Here is a 20060-nt window from a genome sequence, read left to right as displayed (position 1 = left end):
GTAACTCTACAATTACTCTTCTCTACTCAAATCGATGTCTTGTTTTTATCCAACCGGATGGCAGACATAACTGTTGGAATGCTTCCATGGGCTCCATCCCTTCGAGCCCCTGACATGTCAGGGGCACATCTGGAATTCACGGTTCCTATGGAGCACAGCATCCACACAAGCAGGCGATCAGCCGAGCTTCGAGTCCATCTATAACGCTTCTCCATCCAACGATTGGGCAGCTCATAGACCAATCGCATGACCTAGCTGCTGTCTAGAACAAAGACCTGGCGCTGGTCGAGGATCCAACATATAGCTAGCAGTTCGCGGCGTATATAAGGTCTCCATCGACCCCGGAGTTTTGACAGCCCCCCCCCTGAATCTCCATAACTACATCTAGTCGACTCCACGACTCAGATAACTACAACTAGCAACCGACCTGGCCCCTGTCTGCTGCCATCCATGCCATCGCAGAGATAACACTAGGCCGGTGAGATAACGACCATCGCTACCCGTCGCCTCTCATACGCTGCATCCTCGCATGCCTGGCGCCGCCATCCCGCATCTCGTATCCCCAGAGCCCAGAAGAGGCTTGCAGGCGCCGAGATGCCGCTCATCCCCCCATGTAAGTATGCCATTCCTCTGCTTGTTTTCTGGATTATTCTTCCCTTTCTGCTTCTTTTTCCTTGTCTTGTCTTGTCTGTCTTGTCTGCGTCCATGGCACTCTCTGCCTGTTCTCATCCGCTTTGTTCTTAACATATAACTATCTATAGGTCGCTTCTACCCAGCCGCCGCGCTGGCAGGGACTCGCAGCCATGTCGAGCATCATGTCCCAGCCTCAGATGGACGTCCGGTCCGTGGGCAGCTGTGTCGCCGCAGGTAATCCTCGACTCAGACCATACTTACGATCGGGCAACTGACCGACTGACCCTCTTACTAGTTGTGGCCGCATATAATGACGCTGCGAAGCTGGTCAAGCGTATCCAGTCGGCCGCCCCTACTACGGCTCCGTCGCCAGTTGCTACGACTTCTCCAGATTCGCCGGCTATAGACGAAGCGAGCAATACCACCGCTCTAGCAGATCTAGGAGACTCGCTCATGCTGGGTCCGCCGATCGTACAGGGCCAGTATGAAGAGAACCTGATGCGACTGGGCAATGCATACGCCAACGGTGACCAGAACGCTCGTGAGACGCTCAAGGATGTGGTCATCAACCTACAACTGACGCTGCTGGCGACCCTGCGCATGGCGCTGCTGGATAACCTTGAGCTCGACTTTGCAGCCCTTCAGCGTGCTTCGGACGAGAGCAGAATCAGTGCGCTGGTCTGTCTCTTCCAGCTCGGCCAGCGTCTCAGCCTGGGGAGTCCATCTATGCTCCCGAAGGCTCCTCTGGCATCCAGCACATCGCCCACCAGGCCTGCTGCGTTGAGCGACCCCGGAAGCAGCAGCAGTCCCTTTGCCGGGTCTTCTTCCACAGCAGCAGCAACAGACCCCCGGAAACCACCCCCTATACCTCCCATGTCCCCCTCACGGGTGGCCTCGAACTCGATATCGTCTGCAGATCTAGGCAACCGGGTTTCGCGAGAGAGCAACTACACCAACCATCGGCCACCCAGCAGCATCAACCCCGTCTCACCACCTCTAAAACCACAGTCGAACTACCCTCCTCCTAAAGCCCCCTACAGCCCCAGTGCCGGTCATGGCCATGGTGTCAAGACACCGCCTACTCGCCTGGCCGAGTTGCAGGGCTCACAGCCCATGATCAGGGAGGAGTCAAACAGATCCGCAAGCGTATACAGCGTGCTTTCATCCAACAACTCCAGCACCAAGGGTGTCGAGGCACCAATGGACCGGTACAGATCAAATCCCAGCAGCGGTGACCCTCATATAGAACCAGACCAAAGTGCTGTGGAACTGAGCGCTGGTATCTTCTCTCGCACCTCCTCCTCCAGATCAAGTTCCAATGATCCCAGAAAGGCCCCCCACCCGGGAACAGAAAAGGTCATTTCTCAGTTATCTTCCTCGCCGGGTACGAAATCCTTACCCATGTTCAAATGGAAACCCTTCGCCCGCTCGACAGGCAGCTCTTCAAGCAAGAACAACAGCGCAGACCAACCCATGCTCCCGCCGCCAGACCTGTACCTCCCCACAGAAGAAAACAACTTCGCGGGATTCTGTAAGGGAGCCTGGCGGCTGCAGAACAGTATGAAGAACTCGTTCCGCATCGACAACCGTCCTGTAGGAATGTACATGCTTCAAAGCTCATGGCACTGTTCCAAGTGTTCCTTTGAAGGAATTGTGCAAGAATCCAAATTCAGCGGGAAAGCTCCCGTTCTATCCTCCATGCTTGGCCCGGTCAAAACGTCTATCATTCAGGGTATGCGTGTCCTCCAGATGTTTGACCAGACGGTTCATCTTCATGGACCAAGTGGGAACAGATACCGATGGATCTTCCTGGCTAAATCCCACGTTGAGTGCAAGCCTCCCAAACCAACTGATAAAGTGGTATGTGGGTTCGGATGCATATTCTGCAGTGCACAGAACCATGGGCCCGCCCCGATATATGGAAACCTAGATACATTTATGGAACATCTGCGAGAACATGGAGGGAGAGGGTACGCTTGGGATAGGAAGAAACCGAGCCAGCCGCTCTTGGACTGGACGAGGTGCATCCTTGGGCGTATTGCTGATGATTCTGAAGATTTCGATATTAATATACCCACTGTGGCAGAAGTGGGGGGTTAATATAACTATGACTTGGTTACGCTTGAAATGTCCTTATATGTTTTATGTTCCTTTTACCCGATGTCTTTATTTATACCATTGATGCGAGCGTTTTACCTGAAATTCCATTGTTGCCAAGACTCTGAGTGACTGTACATATATGCTGTTTAGTGAATCCAAGGAAACCATATGTCACTAACAGAGTATCTCAGCGTACAAGTTCAATACTTGCTATTATTGTATTAGAATGAACGTCAACATTATGTAGATCATGACAGATGCAGCTGATACAGCCTATGCAAGGGGGGAGAGGACAGCAAGGAGCAAATATTAACAACCACCAGGGGAAAGGGAACCAGCAAAAACCTTCCTGGAAGAACCTTGATCTTGAAAATAAACGAATGTACCATGAAAACCACACCGATGTAGCAAGTGCATTTACATAACAACACAGCAGCTGTTCTGCTTCTTGGCCTGGCCATAGAACATCTTGCTCTGTGCGCTTAGGCCGTCACTCTTTGCAACACTGGTAAACCGTTAGATCCATGACTGCTCCAAAGTATATACTGTCGGAAGGAGAAACTTACAGGCTGTCAATCTTCTCCCCTCTCTCCAGAACACTTTCAATAGTCTTATGCAAGACGATCTTAGTCTCATCCAGCTCCTTTTGAATCTTCATGATGCTGTCTGCCTGGGTGGGGTCCTGGTATTTAACAATATACTCCTTCAACTCCGGGAAGTCAAGGGGGCCGCTTATTTCCTTGCCAATAAAGGATGTCCGGGGGTGCTTGACGAGGAACTCATCGACAATCTTGGAAAGAAGCTGATGGGCGACGAGAGCAGGGTAGTCTGCGTCCGAAATGATGACGCCCGCTATGCCTTCGGACCGGCCGTAGACGTGAAATGTGTACGATTTCTCTTCGATGTCCTGTCGCTGACCGGGACGTGTGCGTTCGGCAACTGTCTTGCAGAAGAGGGTCATAAATTCACCGTAGCTGTAGGCCCGGATATTGTTAGCTGGGGCTGAAGACTGGAGGCGTAGCTAGTAGGGAGGGTGGCACACTTGTCCCTGGTGAAGCGGGAGAAGCTGCTAAGGTCCATTTCACGGCATAGCTCGACGGCGGGCCGGTCTTCGTTCCGCAGAATCTAGAAGACTCATCGTCAATATAACGTCTGGGAATCTGGGTTTGCTTCTTCTTCACATACTCCGATATAAAAGAGCTTCATGTTAACGGTGTAGTTGTTTCCAGGGGGTGCGGGTGCTTCGGTGTGTGTTTATGACGGAGGTTTATGCAGCCAAAAAGAGCGGACGAGATATTATCAGCCGTTGAATAGTCCGTGAACAAGATAGTCTCAAAACGAAGATAAGGCCAAATCAGTTTAACTGCACTCGACCTCGAGTTGTTGCTGCTGTTGTCTGTTGTCTGTTGTCCGTTGTTGTAGACACGGAGAGGCGTTCTTCAGGCTGTCGCATTTCCAGCAACGGCCCCCCGGATTATGTAAGCTGGGGGCCGTGGGAGTCACAGATACATATTCATTTCTTTTTCGGACTTCATCTCCTCGACTACATCTTCGTCCTTGCATCTTTGTTGGCATTGAAGAAGTCTTTCTTTTTTTATATACGGAGTACTGCTAGAAGAATAGATAGATCGGTGTATTTGACGCTCGTTTATTGTTCACCATGTCGGCCGATCTAACGCCAGAAGAGAGACAGTGGCTCGACCAGCTGACTGCCATGCGGCAGGAGATAGAGAAGCTGAATCTGCCAAACGAGCCTGATTCAGTTCTCTATGGCTCGGATTTGAATCTGAGCGATGATGACTTCTCCTCGCAGCCAGGGTCATCCGACGATATCTGGGACTTGATCAGTGACAGTGGTGAAAGCGACGAATTTGACGATATCAATGGAGTGGCTCTGCCTGTTGACTCATCCCACGATGAGCAGAAGCAGGAACATGACCGTCGATGGCTCGCAAAGAAGTGTGAATCCATTGCTCAGCTTAAGGAAGGCCTCAGTGGGCCTGATTTACAGCAGCAGATAGAGGCTCTTCTCGCCTCTGATATGTCTTCAGATGAACTCCAGATTGCTTTGGCGGAAGTCATTGGCTTTGATGAGCTAGATTTTGTCATCGAACTGCTATCTCATCGTCGGGAGGCTCTTTCAGGGCCTACTATACCAGATTCTCAGCCTACTTCGGCTATTGGGCGACTGCAAACCCGGGCAGAGAGGGAAGAGGCCCTCCGCCGACAGGACTATGAGCATAAGCATGCACAGCTTGCGGCAAAAGTCGACCGTGAAGGACCGCAGTATCCCCATGTTTACAAAACTTATCAGGCTGGGAACACACTGTCTGTAAATGGTCGAAAATATGGACTTCCCGTTGGGACTATCCATAGAGAGGAGCCCCTCTATACTGAATACGCCGTCCCCGCATCAAAAGTCGGAACCCTTGGGGCTGGTCACAGGCTTGTCCCAATATCAGAGATGGATGCCCTCTGCCGGGGCACATTTCCGGGATATAAGTCCTTGAATCGTATGCAGAGTTTGCTCTACACTGTTGCATATAAAACTAACGAAAATATGCTTATATGCGCACCAACGGGAGCTGGTAAGACTGATGCCGCTATGCTCACCATCCTCAATGCCATAGCTAGACACACTACCCCAAGTCCACTGGAAGACCCCGAAGCTACGGATTTTGTTGTGCAAATCGAGGATTTCAAAATCGTCTATGTCGCTCCAATGAAAGCTCTCGCGGCTGAGGTGACAGAGAAACTAGGCAAGCGTTTGGCATGGCTTGGGATTCAAGTCAGGGAACTCACCGGAGATATGCAATTGACTAAGCAAGAGATTGTACAGACTCAAATTATTGTCACTACCCCTGAGAAGTGGGATGTGGTCACAAGAAAGAGTACTGGAGACACTGAGCTAGTCCAGAAGGTTAAACTATTGATCATCGACGAAGTTCACATGTTGCATGATGAGCGTGGTGCTGTGATTGAGTCTCTCGTAGCCCGAACTCAACGTCAAGTCGAAAGCACACAATCCTTGATTCGGATTGTTGGGCTTTCTGCAACCCTCCCTAACTACCTGGATGTGGCAGATTTCCTCAAAGTCAACCGCATGGCCGGTCTCTTCTTTTTTGACGCTTCCTTCCGCCCAGTTCCGCTTGAACAGCATTTCATCGGAGTGAAGGGAGATGCTGGCTCCAAGAAATCCCGAGATAACCTAGACAAAGTCTCATTCGAAAAAGTAAGGGAAATGCTTGAAGCGGGCCATCAAATCATGGTTTTCGTCCATTCCCGAAAGGACACAGTCAACACTGCTCGCCTTTACGCAAAAATGGCCATGGATGAGCAATGTAGTGATTTGTTCTCCCCTGTGGATCATGAAAATTACTCTCAGGCCTTGAAAGATCTTAAGGGTACCCGTGCTCGAGAGTTAAGGGATCTAGTACCCAAGGGAATGGGCACACATCATGCCGGTATGTCGAGATTGGATCGAAACTTGATGGAGCGCCTGTTCTCTCAAGGTGTTATCAAAGTTCTGTGCTGTACAGCAACTTTAGCTTGGGGTGTAAACTTGCCAGCCGCCGCTGTCATTATCAAAGGAACCCAGATATACAGTGCTCAGGAAGGAAAATTCATCGACCTTGGAATTCTGGATGTCCTCCAAATATTTGGTCGAGCTGGTCGACCTCAATTCCAAGATACTGGTATTGGCTTCATATGTACCCCTCAGAGCAAGCTACAGCATTATATATCCGCCGTCACCTCTCAGGAGCCCATTGAGTCTAGGTTCTCCCGCAAATTGGTGGACAACCTGAATGCTGAAATAGCGTTAGGTACCGTCACTTCGGTCACTGAAGGTGTTCAGTGGCTCGGATACTCTTATCTGTTCGTTCGAATGAGACGGAATCATTCTGCCTATGGTATAGAATGGAGTGAGATTCGTGATGATCCTCAACTCGTTCAGCGGCGTCGCGACCTTATTATAAAGGCCGCCAAAGTACTTCAAAAGAGCCAAATGATCATATTCAACGAAAACACCGAGGAATTACGTGCAAAAGACGTGGGACGAATTGCAAGCCAATACTATGTCCTTCAAACCAGCGTGGAAATTTTCAATTCCATGATGAACCCTAATGGTAGTGATGCTGATGCCATGAAGATGATTAGTATGAGTGGTGAGTTCGACAATATTCAGTCAAGAGATAATGAATTCAAGGAGTTGGACAGATTACGAGAAGAAGGTCTACGAACTGAGGTCGAAGGAGCAAACGATACTGCCCATGCAAAGACCAATATTCTTCTTCAGTCTTACATCTCCAGAGCTAGAATTGAAGACTTTGCTCTTGTCTCGGATACCTCATACGTTGCTCAGAACTCTGCCAGAATTTGTCGGTCACTTTTTATGATTGCATTAAATCGACGATGGGGTTACCAATGCCAGGTCCTGCTATCGACCTGTAAATCCATTGAGAAACAGATTTGGCCTTTCCAGCATCCATTCCATCAATTTGATTTACCGCCAACCATTTTGAAAAATCTTGATGAAAAGTTCCCTGCCTCGTCTATTGAATCAATGAGAGAGATGGACACCGCGGAACTCGGCCAGCTCGTTCATAATACGCGCATGGGCGGGACTTTGAAAAAGCTACTTGACAACTTCCCAACGTTGAGTGTTGATGTTGAAATATCACCCCTTAACAGAGATGTGCTTCGTATTCGACTCTATCTCTATGCAGACTTCCAATGGAACACCCGGCACCATGGCACATCAGAGCCATTCTGGATATGGGTAGAGAATTCGGAGACTGCAGAAATATACCACCACGAATACTTCATACTGAACCGAAGGAAGCTCCATGACAGTCAGGAATTGAATTTCACTATTCCATTGACAGACCCTCTACCAACCCAGATATACGTTAGAGTGATCTCAGATAGATGGCTTGGTGCTGAAACCGTTGCCCCAGTTTCATTCCAGCATCTTATTCGCCCGGATACGGTAAGCGAGTATACAGATCTCCTCGAGTTGCAACCTCTGCCAATAACGTCTCTGAAGAATCCTTCGCTTGAGCATGTATATGGGAAGAGATTTGACTACTTCAACCCAATGCAAACCCAACTTTTCCACACACTCTACCATACCGATATGAACGTCCTTCTAGGATCCCCAACCGGAAGTGGGAAAACTGTAGCTGCAGAGTTAGCTATGTGGCAGAACTTCAAAGATAAGCCAGGATCAAAAGTCGTTTACATTGCTCCCATGAAAGCGCTTGTGCGAGAACGTGTCCATGACTGGAGAAATCGGCTTGCCACACCCTTGGGCTTAAAATTGGTAGAATTAACTGGTGATAATACCCCTGACACAAGAACTATCAAAAATGCAGACATCATCATCACCACACCAGAGAAGTGGGACGGTATATCTCGAAGCTGGCAAACAAGAGGATACGTTCGCCAGGTTGGATTAGTTATTATTGATGAAATCCACCTTCTTGCGGGTGAACGTGGTCCCATCCTGGAAATAATTGTTTCCAGAATGAACTACATTGCATCTCAGTCCAAAGGCTCTGTTAGATTAATGGGCATGTCTACTGCTTGTGCTAATGCTCGCGACCTTGCAGACTGGCTGGGAGTGAAGAAGGGCTTATATAACTTTAGACACTCTGTTCGTCCGGTGCCTCTGGAGATATTTATTGACGGTTTTCCAGAGCAAAGGGGCTTCTGTCCCTTGATGCAGTCGATGAACAGGCCAACTTTCCTTGCAATCAAAAATCACTCGCCTGATAAGCCTGTGATTGTATTTGTGGCATCTCGACGACAGACACGCCTTACAGCAAAGGATCTAATCAATTATTGTGGGATGGAAGATGATCCTCGAAGGTTCGTTCACATGTCTGAAGAAGACCTGGAACTCAATATGTCCCGAGTTAAAGATGCAGCACTGAAAGAGGCCTTAAGCTTCGGAATTGGCCTCCACCATGCAGGTCTTGTTGAGTCGGATCGACAGTTAGCCGAAGAGCTCTTTGCTAATAACAAAATTCAAATACTGATTGCGACCAGTACACTGGCTTGGGGTGTCAATTTACCTGCTCATCTAGTTGTGGTAAAAGGAACTCAATTCTTTGATGCAAAAGCCGAGGGATATAAAGATATGGATCTTACCGATGTGCTCCAGATGCTTGGACGTGCGGGCCGTCCGCAGTTCGATACTTCGGGTATTGCTCGTATTTTCACCCAAGATGCAAAGAAAGCATTCTACAAACACTTCCTTCATACCGGATTTCCCGTGGAATCAACATTGCACAAAGTCCTAGATGACCATTTAGGGGCAGAGGTCAGCTCAGGAACTATCACAACAAAACAAGATGCCTTAGATTACTTGACCTGGACATTCTTTTTCCGAAGATTGCATAAGAATCCGTCATACTATGGCCTCGAGATATCCGCTGAAGAACACAATTCAGCTGCGGCCCGGGAGATTGTGTCTGAGTTCATGGTTGAACTAGTTGACAAGTCACTTGGGGCGCTTGCGGAATCCTCTTGTGTCTTGTTTGACACAGCCACTGGATTTGTCGACCCAACTCCTTATGGAAAGATAATGAGTTACTACTACATATCTCATAAGACTGTTAGATACTGGATGACGCATGCTAAACCCGATCCCACGTTTGCTGATGCTTTGGGATGGATGTGTTCCGCCACAGAATTTGATGAGCTCCCCGTCCGGCACAACGAAGACCTCGTCAATGCGGAACTTGCAAAGAACCTGCCACTGCCTACCACAGCAATCAGTGACCATTTACCGCTTTGGGATCCTCATATCAAGGCGTTCCTGTTGATCCAAGCGTTCATGTCTCGTGTTGAACTTCCAATTTCAGATTATGTTGGTGACCAGACGTCAGTCCTTGACCAAGGCATCCGTGTTATCCAAGCCTGTATAGATGTGCTTGCAGAGCTAGGCTACCCTAAAGCTTGCTCGATGATGATGACGCTACTTCAATGTATCAAATCAGCACGCTGGCCAACCGACCACCCGCTGTCAATATTGCCCGGCATTGAACCCGATAGCGTGGCTGATGGTAGCATCAATGCTAGCAAGCTTCCACTGTCGCTTACGAAATTGGTAGTTATGCCAAACCCTGCGATATCTCGTATGCTGGACGCCATCGGTCTTGACCAACTTCTTGCTTCACAGTTTTCAAGGACAGTGCCCATGCTGCCGAATCTTGATGTGTCAATCGCAGATTTGACTCTTGACGGATTGACGGTTGTCTTAAGACGGAAATCTAAGGAATCGGACAACCAGAGACAACCACGTTCTCATGGAACAGATGGATACAGAATCTATGCTCCGCAATTCCCCAAGCCACAGACCGAAGGATGGTTCGTTCTCGTGACGGCAGCCAAGGATCAGAGCAAAGGAAGAGAGGAGTTGCTGGCCTTGAAGTGTGTTTCGTTATCACCGCCGGCTTCGGGAACCCGAGGAGCTGGTCCCCGTGGCAAATTAAACGGAGATTCTTCTACCAGGACAAAGGTCCATTTCTCAGGGGACATTGAGTTTGGAAGCATGGATGAAGTCAAGGGTAAGGTGAGGGTGAGGGTCATTAGCGATGCGTATATCGGGATGGAGTGGACGGTTGCCGGTTAGCTTAGACGAGGATGAACGCACGGAAACAGCTCCCGATCCAAACCCGTGGCATGAACGGAGAGCGCATCACCTCAGGGAGTTTGATAATAATTAAAAAAGCCGTTTAAAAAGCGCCGATCCCAAGACCTGGACCCCCGGCTAATTGTCTGGATAATAGCTGTTACCTAATACATTGAAGCATCGATTGCCTGCTCCATCCGAGCTATCTGACAATCTGAAGCAAAGAGTAGATCAACCCATGAACAGCTGTGCATATCTCCCGTCATGCGTGTATGAGGATCCCATAATAAAATCAACCTAACTATAATAGTTACTTTACCCTGGCATCTTAACAAGTGCTGTTTATCTGTTGGGAATAAAAGGGGGGAGGCGATCTTTCCATCCAGCATCGATCCTAGGCGAGGATACCAGCAAGATCGTTGGATGTGCCCCTGGAACCTGGCCAAGGGTCGAAGATTAAAAGCTAATAGGAGCTCGTTCATGCTTTCGGAAGGGAACAGACCGGGCGAGTTGCTGGGCTTCTTGCTTCGTTTTCGTCTTTGCTCTTCTCCGGGGAAACCCTGCATGTCTTCCTTCGAGGGATGATCAAGTGAGTCGGACTTCGTATTTACGTCAATGCATGGAGGTGCATGATCACTGTCGACCTTTATGCCCAATGCGGAGCCCCCCTATGGACCTGATATGGATATACGAAGTGCATGCATGTAATGTGGAAATGACAAAAATCTAAAAGGGTTCTATATTTTAGTTATACTCCAAACATCCTGCCATGATCGCTATAGATACTCCACAACTAAACAAAATGCATTGAAGGAACAAGAAAATGGATTGAAACCTGAAGTCACCCCTGACTCCATCTCCGGGCATTGAATATTGCAGGAAACAAGGGCTCGTGTGAATCATGTATATGTACTCCGTATATATGGAAGACAAAGGAATGGGAAATGGGAAATCTACGGAAGCGGGACGGGGCCTGGATCGCCGGGTACCGGGCCGAATGGTGATGTAGGGGGGCATGACGATTTTGACAAGGGGATGAGGTGTCAATGTATAGAGAGATGGAATATAGGGTGGGATATAATGATAGGATTTAAGCGAACGCGAGATTAGAAGCAAAAAGGGCGCATGCAGAAGAGTGCCAGCTGACAATGCGGTGTATGAAAGAAAAAGGGGGTAAAACATAGCGATATGTTATATGATTCTCGCGTAGCTGAGAAAGAACGAAGAGAAGCGGTAAGAGTGGTCAGGAGGCGTGATATTGAATGGAGGAAAAAAAAGAGAGAGACTAGGCGTTCTCGATCAAAGCGTTTCTAGACTTTGCATAGCGATGGCCAGGTTGAACCGCCAGCTGGGCTGGGATACCTGCGCGCTTTTCGACAAATCGCTCACCAGGTCGGAGGAAGCCTGTTCTTGCACCGACGGGGACTAGAATCTTTTTCTGTCCCTTACTTACGGATACGGAACGTGCGATTGAGATTTGAGCTGTATGGATATCACTGTGTAGGTCGTCGGACATTGAGTCTATGGATAGACTTTGCTTGTGACCCGACTTTGAAGGAGGGCAGGAAGAAGCTGTCTTGGGCCTGAGGGAATCGACACGGGGGTGCGCAGTGTAGTCATGGTTTGTGATGCTGTTTTGAGGAGGTGTTGATGGATGGATGATTTGAGGGATGGATCCGTTCAGTTGCTCGCCGGGTTCAGAGAGGTTACTGCTCGGAGTCGGACTCAGCAGCGGATAGCGGTTCTTTGGAGGTTTGTGTTCATTCCTTTTGTTCTGAGCCGGTGTCACCATCTCCCAATCTGGTTCAACCAGCTTGACCGGAGGATTGACCTGTAAACGCACTGGGTTGAGGTATTCTTCATCATAGCTTGTAGGTGAATACAGCGACCCATCGCTGGCATCATCCGCGTTTGGAAAAGTGGGAGGCTGTAAATCTCGAGGAGAATCTAGCCCACCTCTACCACCATCATGGCCCCAGCGTTCAAAAAGAGCCTTATGCGGAGACGGGTGAGTGTTTGACCGCTTTTGGCGTGGTGATTGGCGAGGAAGACAATATGATCCTAATATTTTGGACTGCTTATCTGTTGGAGTGGACGGGAAAAGTGAAAAAACTGGTGACCTGGCAGGCCCAGGAGAAGTAGCACGTCTTGGAGGAGGTAATGGGCCATCATCTTCCTGCAACAGATTAAAAATGACAAGCTTTAGTAGCTGCTAGGGGGGAAAGGGGTATGGTATGAGTATACTCACCTCCTTGTCAGGAATTTTTAGCTTGTTCAGTGCCCTACTCCGTCTGGCCAGTAGAGATGGTGCATTATTATCGATCAGCCCGCCAAACATGACACTATACCTCTCCATTTCAATGCTGGGTATATCCACTGAAAGGAAAGGCGAGCCGCTGGGGGTAGTCTGGAGAAGATCCGGTGCTGATTCAGGTTCATCTGCTGTTGTGTTCCAATACCTTCTTATCTCGGCGTTCTTGACTAGTTTAGCTGGAGTCCTCTTTCGAGCTTGCTTAGGGGATTCTTCGGGTGAAGAAGATCGGCCTGACGATGGACACAGGTCCAGATGAGGCCTACTGACTGGATCTGAGCCGTTGGCAGTGCGTTGGCGTTGATGACGATGGTGGGCGCTCTGACGAGCCTGAGATCTCGAGTCTATGCTTGTCTTTGACGAGTTCACGGCATCCATTGAGTTTGACGGGTACTGGTTGCCAATGTATACCTGAGGCTGGAAATTGGGGCTCTTTGCAGGGCGAAGAGGTTTGTCATTGACCTGGACCTGGTAGAAGAACTCGTTTTGCGGGGACTCGACCTGTTTTGCACGGAACAGGCCGCCGAACTTCTTCCATTTACTAGGTTTCCGCTGCAGTGGCTTTTTGGCAGTGACTGTGTTTGAAATTGTGCTTGACACTGTGCTCGGGGCCGTGCTGGCACGGGGCTGCATCCGGCCACCGCTGCCCGTGTGTACTTCCCTTTTACCTGCACTTGTTGGGGCACTTTTGGCGGCGATAGAAGACAACGGAGTGATTCTTGTAGTGGGTGGTACGGGGAACAAGTCCACGGTTGGGCTGCTCAGGGCAACCCCGATCATCTCATTCCATCGAGGGTCCTTGTTGGGATGTATGGAGCGAGCTTGTCCTCCGCGAAGGGGCAAACCTTTGTCTGCAACCGGACTCAATCGCTTTTGCGCATATGTTCCAGCACTGCGACTGCGGTTGGCGGCGGCGGTGTTACTTCTTCTAGGCTCCCGTAGAGAGCCATTATTTGCTGGACTGTGCACATTATCAGGAACGTTGTAGGCCGCTGCACGTTGGTGGTGCAGGTTGCTGGGCCGTGGCGATTCGTGGGGCTGCTGTTTGGGTGTCCCGGTGGTCGTGTGAGCCCTTGGTCTTGATGAGACAGTCTGCTTCCCCATATCGTCACTTAGTTATCCAGCATAGTAGTACAAAAACATGTACACACAGAGTCTGGTCTGCTAAATTATATTGGTGGTCATGAAAAGAAAACCAGCTTGACAGCAGTTGGCCGGGTATATAAACAAGTTCAAATAGGCAGTAAGTAGTAATAGATATCTAACAGTAAGAAAGCACTGGTACTGGCAATTACCCAAAGCCTGGGACCGGCAGAGCCAGGAGGGAAAACCGTGGGGTTTAAAGCGAAACACAGGAAGTAAAGAAAAGGTAGAAGAGACGAAACCTGCTTAACATGCGCTGTTAAGAGACGGGAAGGGATTCAATTAAAGCAATTTGCTTATATTGATATGAGGCAGCCTCCTGAAACAAGGGCTAAAAAGGTTCATTTAAAGATGGAGACCGACGGAGTCAGCCTGTGGGGAGGAGGCTAGGAACATAACGGGAGCGCGGCCAGGGACAGCGTTTCCGTTAGCCAAAATAAGAAATAAGAAATCTCACTCCCATGGTGCTCTGCGATTTTACTGGAGTTGAACGATGCCGTCAACTGCACTAAAATGCTCCATCCCTTCGTATCGAGCAGGCAGACTCTCCCGATCGATGGGCCATCAACAACAAAACAAAAAAAAAGACGATGGAGAAAGGAGGTTAAAACAGAGAAGTTCGACTAGCACGAGCTAGTCGGATCCCTCACAGGCCTAATCTCTTTTAACTCGGCTGATGCTTCTGCGCAGCTTAAATAACCGCAAACTCGCATTGATGTTGGCTGGCGACCCGTCAAGCTAACTGCTGGTCGGTGAGGTGGTCGACCAGTGAGGAGCGTACCAGCCAGGCCGGGATCCCAGGGTGCGTCAAACACGAAGCCATGACCGGCCGACAACGAGGAGGGAGGAAAAAGAAATTCGCTTCCATGAGGCGGTTAGCCATGATGTGCATATCGACGCCGGCGTTCCCTGTTCATTTCGATGCCATCTTGGCCATATTTAAAAAGCTGAAGCTGCAGATTGCTGATGCTTCTGTTTGCTTCTGTGCTGCTTCTGTGCTGCTTCTGTGTTGCTGCTGCTGCTGTAACCGCGGGCCTTCAGCTGTTTCGTTTCACCGGTAGGCACCCGCGACGCCGCGCTGAGGTGTAATAGGGCGACGCTGCATCTCGCTCCCCGACGATATCAGGCCCTGCATCTGTCTGCGTTTCTTGTTGTCTGGCCGGGGGATCCGTGGCGTCTGGTTGAAGATTGCAGGGCTGCCGGTACCTCCACCACCACCGCCGCCAGAAGACGAGAACGACGGCCGGGAAGACTGCTCTAGACCTGGAGATGCCGCCAGCCAGCCATCGATTCTGTCTGCAGATGTCACTGCTGCTGCTGCTGATGTTGTAGTAGATGTTATAGTAGTTGTAGTAGTTGTAGTTGTAGCAGTTGTGGTTGTTGACGTCGAAACGTAGCAGCGACGCCGCCCCCACTTTCGCCCTGAGTAAGAAAGTAAATAACTAGAAAAATAAAATAAAAATAAAATAACAACATCCCACCAACAACGCAGGCAAACTCACCGACAACCTCGACATCGCCGGCTTCGTCCTTCGCACCGCACACTGCGCAACAGCTATCCGCACTGCTCAGCCGCTCACAGACGCTGCTCTGCTTCTATCGCTGCTGCAAGGCTCGCCCCCAACGACCTCCAGCAGCATCCGCCATCGCCGTCCGACCTCCCGCTGGCCACCCCGCCGTCACCTGTTCAGCAGCAACCCACCGCACACAGATAGGCATCACCAAGCATCATGTCCTGGCAAGGTATGTCTGCTGCCGGCTGCTTTCTCCGTCGTGTATGCGTGTAGAGACCTGCTAACTGTCGTCGGCAGCATACGTTGACAGCAGGTACCTGGGCCCCCGCGTCTCCCTGATCTATCTATATGATATATGATGCCAGATCGGCTAGAGCGTACATCTAACACCTTTGACTCTGCAGCCTTGTTGGCTCCGGCAACATCGACCAGGCCGCTATTTTCGACAAGGATGGCACCAGCGCATGGGCTACCTCTCCTGGTTTCAAAGTATGCTTTTTTCCGCACTGGCTTTGCTGTCTGCCTGTCTGTCTCGTTGCTTCTAGTCTGACTAACTCGACCCTAGGTGAGCCCCGAGGAGATGAAGGTTATAATAGATTCGTTCTCGGCCAGCGATAATATAAAGGATATACAGACCAACGGCTTCCACGTCGGCGGAGAGAAGTTCTTCACTCTCAGGGCCGATGACAGCAGAGTCTACGGCAAGCTTGTACGCATTCACCTCTTTAACTCCGAATTCCGTATACTTACAGCATCTTAGGGGAAAACCGGCATCGTCATCGTCAGGACTAAGATGGCCCTCCTCCTTGCACACTACCCAGAGACCGTCCAGCCGGGTGCCGCCACCAACACCGTAGAAGCCCTGGCAGAGTACCTCAAGGGGGTGGGCTACTAGAACAGGACACGGTTGTCCCTTTTGTTTTTTACCCCCACATACATCCTCCCAACACACCAACCAACAAACCTCTGGATCTGCCAGACAGCTTGATCCCTCTCTCATTCTCGTGAAGAAAAAGAAAAGGAGAAGACAGCCTGGTACAAATGTCTGCGGTTTTCCATTTCTTGCATATAATTTTGTTTTTCTTCTTTTGTATGAGATACCATCTTAAGGGATTCGTCATCAGGAAAAGAAAGAGAGAGAAAGCAAAACCACTGTACATTCCCTCGATGAATGGCATCTAGTTCCAACTAGCCCGTTTTATCATCTCGGTTCCATGTCAACTCCGCTATTCTTTTTTTTATATCTCGTCGAGAATGGTAGGTCCTCATGAATCAGTGGGTATTATCATGAACTGCTATAATACATATATTATATACAGTAGTATTATAAGAGGCCACCGTTACCGTGGCCGCTCACCTCTGTATATTAAAGACGGTTTGTCCATCCAAAGACGTGCCCGTCATTTTATACTGGCAGGTCCTGGTTTGGCCTTCTTCCTCCCATGGTACCCAGCCAGACCAGTGCCTGTCTCAGATACGGCCCTACCACCGGTATGCTGCCCACGAATCCGCCGAGAGTGACCAGGAAATCACCAAAGAGGACAAAGAGGCCGTATAGCTCGACACAGAAGCCTATCAGAGGCCAGCGGAAGAGGATAAGAAAGATACCCAGGGCGAACGTGACTGTTCCCGTGAGCTTTTGTCGGCGCGCGAAGAAGGCGAGCGTCTTTTGCGGTCCGAGTATGAGGGGTAGGCCGATCAAGAAGAGGATCTATTCTCGTTAGACACGAAAGGTCAAGGTAAGTAGACGAGAGGAATCCAGGAATCCCTACATTTCCCATAGCAAGTCTACGAAACCGTTAGCAAGCCGAGGATAGACAAAAAAGAAGAGACGAATAAACACCTACAGTGATCGATCAAAAAACATGAGAATCCCCAGGAAGAGGAATAGACTGCCTGTGATTGCATGCCCGTGTCAGGTCCCAACAGCCTTCAAGCGTATATACTTGGGGAGTCAATGCAAAGCTCTCTCACCTACCGCCAGAGCAGAACACCACCCCAACCTCTATACATCATCATCATCACAGTCAGTCGGTCAGTTACACCACACGCCCGTGCTTTTAACGCTTTTGTTCCGATACCAAACACTCACTCTGGGTATCTGTCAGCCACATGGACGGCATGGCTGCGGCTCTCCTGTCTGTCCCCTTGTAACGAAGTAGACAATCCTCAGCTCCAGCTCCAGATCTAGCTTCAGATCCAGCTCTCTTCCACCCCCAGGTATATATGTAGAGCTATCCCGGGCCGTATAACCGAACAGGCGATCGACGAGATGAATCGGCGGGCGCGGACTGATCAGACACCCTCTTAACTTAGTTGGCAGCGACGTAATGAATTATCCGCCGGTCGAGATCGAGCTGCACATGTACGTACTTAACTGATAGGCCTGGCGCTGGTATTATGGGATTCTATCAGCCGGGGGAACAAGCTCATGAAACGCCCAAACACTCCACCAGCGACACACCACCACGATCTTCCGGGAGGGATCAGGGAAGAGGAGGACTAAGGACTCCTCTCATGGCGCTCCACTTACCTTGCCGGCGAGAGATTGATATAACCTGCAGTCTTAATTATCCGCAGCTTGCTTGTAGCGGGAGGGAGAGGTTCCAGAGAGGCCAGATAGCTTGTTAACTAGTTAGTTAGCTGGCCAGGAGGAATCAAGTAAAGTGGTTGGCTGGGCCGGGATCGCAGCAGGGAACGACAGCTTGGGCGGAGCTCCAGTCCTAGCATCCCCTGAAGCAGCCTGGCATGAGATCCGTCGTAGCGAGGAGTCGTCTTTCGTCTTTTTAATCAATATCAAACGCCGATTTTCTGTCGAGCCGAAAGTCGATTTTATTTATTTTTCATTTTATTTATTATTTTATTATTTTATTTTTCTATTTTCTAGATCATCCCGCGCTAAACCCCTTTTGGCTGCTCGCACTTCGTTATTCTTCAACATCGAAAAAACTCGACAGGAACAACAGCGACGACAGCGAGATGTCAGCCTGAGATCAACGTCAAAAGAAGTGCTGCAGAGGGTGGACAGTCGACCTCGCAGCGAAAGAATGCAGCAAGTCCAAAAGCTAACCGCGTAATTCTATTCAAAGCTACCATACACACACTCACGCCATGGCCACAGTGTCTCCTTGACACTGTAACTGACCTCCCTTCTCTTCCATGGGAGGACGGTATCCGTCAATAATAAACTGTTCTCGGACAGGGCGCAGAGAAAAGCAGCCTGGCAGGAGGTGCACACTCGCTGTGGCCTCTCCAGGTCTGGTGGTCCCGATTAAGCCGGAGCGTTATTCTGAACTCGTCTCGAAAGGGGCTGCGTGGATGGATAGGGCTTGACTTTGTGGGCCGAACATGTATCTACACTGGCACCTGGGCGTGATACTCCCCTATCGCAGCGATTAAACTTGTTGTAGGAACACTCCCGTAGGTGAATTGCTTTATTTGAGGACGGTGTGAGCTCCTCGGGCTTCGAGGTAGTTCTCCGCGACTCCCGGGCCCAACGACCTAATCACGCCAAAGACCTCCTTGTTATGGTACCGTAGTCGCGTCTTCGGGTCGGTGTAGGGAGCCGGGAGGCCCGTAATGTCGCAGTATCGTTTCTGATGGCCGTGCAGGGACGGAGCGGCGTCGATGTTGGTGTATGTCACGGCTGGCCCCGAGGGGGCACCGGCTCGGAAGTTCTTCTCCAGCACCAGAGTCGACAGGCTCTGCGCGGCCTGGGCAATATTGGGCTGCTTGATGCTGCCTTGCTGCTGGTGTGCGTGGGCAGCGGCTGTCGAAGCTACCATGGGCGTCTGCGCTCCCTCTGCTGATCCCACGCCAGTCCCGACAGCCGAGTTGGTGCTCATGGCAAAGGGGGTAGAGCTGCCGCTGTTCGTCTGGCTGGCAACTGCAGAGGCCTCCCTCCGCGACGTCTCGGACAGGATCTGCTTGACGTTCTTGTTGCGGCGTGCGGATGGCTTCCAGTTGGGGTTGCGGAAGGGCTTTGGGAGGCGCGCGATGTCGAGCTCGTCGAGCAGTCTCTGGTGCGAGTCGTCCTGTACTGCAGCTGGGGGCGCCATCTCTGGTCACTTTTGAGGTATCCTCGTTGGTATTCTTGCAGCTGTTCCTGTCGATGTCGCTGTCGATGCCGTCGCTGTCGCTGTAGAAGTTGATGTCGCTAATAATGTTCGATGCCTGGGTTGATAGAAGATGCAAACAGAGCAAACTTGGCCAAAAGAGGCAACTTTTGTTTATCTTTCTACTTTATTTACTTCAACTTCAACTTCTTTGCATCTTTTTATAGATATTGATTTCATCGTACGAGAAAGAACAGAATTAGATGCTGGTTGGGTGCTATCTGGACGGCGGGATACCATGGTAAGAGATGCTCTCTTGTGTATCTACGGACTCCTGCTTAACTAGTTACCTGCTTCCAGGAGAGCCCACACGAGCACCAACAAAGCCAGCTGCTGGCGCGCATCATCACCAACGTTGTCAGTAGACAGACTCCCGTCTGGAGGATGCTGATGCTGATGCTGACGGCCCTTGCAGGAGAAGCTCAATGAAGCCATCACCGTGCTGAACAAGGGACTCCAGGTACTCCTCCTTGGTTGCCTGCGTTGCTCAAGGGGAAGCAGACGGCTGACAGCATGATAGGAGGTCAACGTACAGAACATGAACGTCGAGCTGGTCGCGCAGATGTTCAAGAATTACCAGTCGAACGTCCTGTTCCATCTTGAAG

At 50.1% G+C, this 20060-nt stretch overlaps 6 protein-coding genes across 6 annotated transcripts; 2 read left to right on the top strand and 4 right to left on the bottom strand.

The window, feature by feature from the left end:
• Positions 1-815: 815 nt before the first annotated feature.
• TRV_07465 (uncharacterized protein) lies at positions 816-2733 on the top strand (the record flags this gene model as incomplete). The annotated part of the gene is made up of 2 exons (XM_003018473.1): positions 816-867; positions 929-2733. The coding sequence occupies 2 exons, from the start codon at positions 816-818 to the stop codon at positions 2731-2733; spliced, it is 1857 nt and encodes a 618-aa protein (XP_003018519.1).
• A 417-nt stretch (positions 2734-3150) lies between these two features.
• Positions 3151-3694, bottom strand: TRV_07464 (uncharacterized protein; the record flags this gene model as incomplete). Its single annotated transcript, XM_003018472.1, has 2 exons — positions 3151-3238; positions 3300-3694. 2 exons carry the CDS (start codon positions 3692-3694, stop codon positions 3151-3153), a joined length of 483 nt encoding a protein of 160 aa, XP_003018518.1.
• A 699-nt stretch (positions 3695-4393) lies between these two features.
• TRV_07463 (uncharacterized protein) lies at positions 4394-10466 on the top strand (the record flags this gene model as incomplete). The annotated part of the gene is made up of 2 exons (XM_003018471.1): positions 4394-10307; positions 10378-10466. The coding sequence occupies 2 exons, from the start codon at positions 4394-4396 to the stop codon at positions 10464-10466; spliced, it is 6003 nt and encodes a 2000-aa protein (XP_003018517.1).
• A 1191-nt stretch (positions 10467-11657) lies between these two features.
• On the bottom strand, positions 11658-13787 carry TRV_07462 (uncharacterized protein; the record flags this gene model as incomplete). The annotated part of the gene is made up of 2 exons (XM_003018470.1): positions 11658-12548; positions 12621-13787. 2 exons carry the CDS (start codon positions 13785-13787, stop codon positions 11658-11660), a joined length of 2058 nt encoding a protein of 685 aa, XP_003018516.1.
• A 914-nt stretch (positions 13788-14701) lies between these two features.
• On the bottom strand, positions 14702-16518 carry TRV_07461 (uncharacterized protein; the record flags this gene model as incomplete). Its single annotated transcript, XM_003018469.1, has 7 exons — positions 14702-14847; positions 14892-15143; positions 15329-15422; positions 15529-15684; positions 15722-15881; positions 15973-16231; positions 16278-16518. 7 exons carry the CDS (start codon positions 16516-16518, stop codon positions 14702-14704), a joined length of 1308 nt encoding a protein of 435 aa, XP_003018515.1.
• Positions 16519-18774: 2256 nt separating this feature from the next.
• TRV_07460 (uncharacterized protein) lies at positions 18775-19398 on the bottom strand (the record flags this gene model as incomplete). The annotated part of the gene is made up of 1 exon (XM_003018468.1): positions 18775-19398. One exon carries the CDS (start codon positions 19396-19398, stop codon positions 18775-18777), a length of 624 nt encoding a protein of 207 aa, XP_003018514.1.
• Between the last annotated feature and the right edge of the window lie 662 nt (positions 19399-20060).

Source organism: Trichophyton verrucosum (genome assembly GCF_000151505.1).
Source record: "Trichophyton verrucosum HKI 0517 chromosome Unknown contig01011_1.f1.exp, whole genome shotgun sequence".
In the NCBI taxonomy this organism is placed as follows: Eukaryota; Fungi; Ascomycota; class Eurotiomycetes; order Onygenales; family Arthrodermataceae; genus Trichophyton; species Trichophyton verrucosum.
Note: the sequence above shows the minus strand (reverse complement) of the source record. Positions and strands in the feature narration are given on the sequence as shown.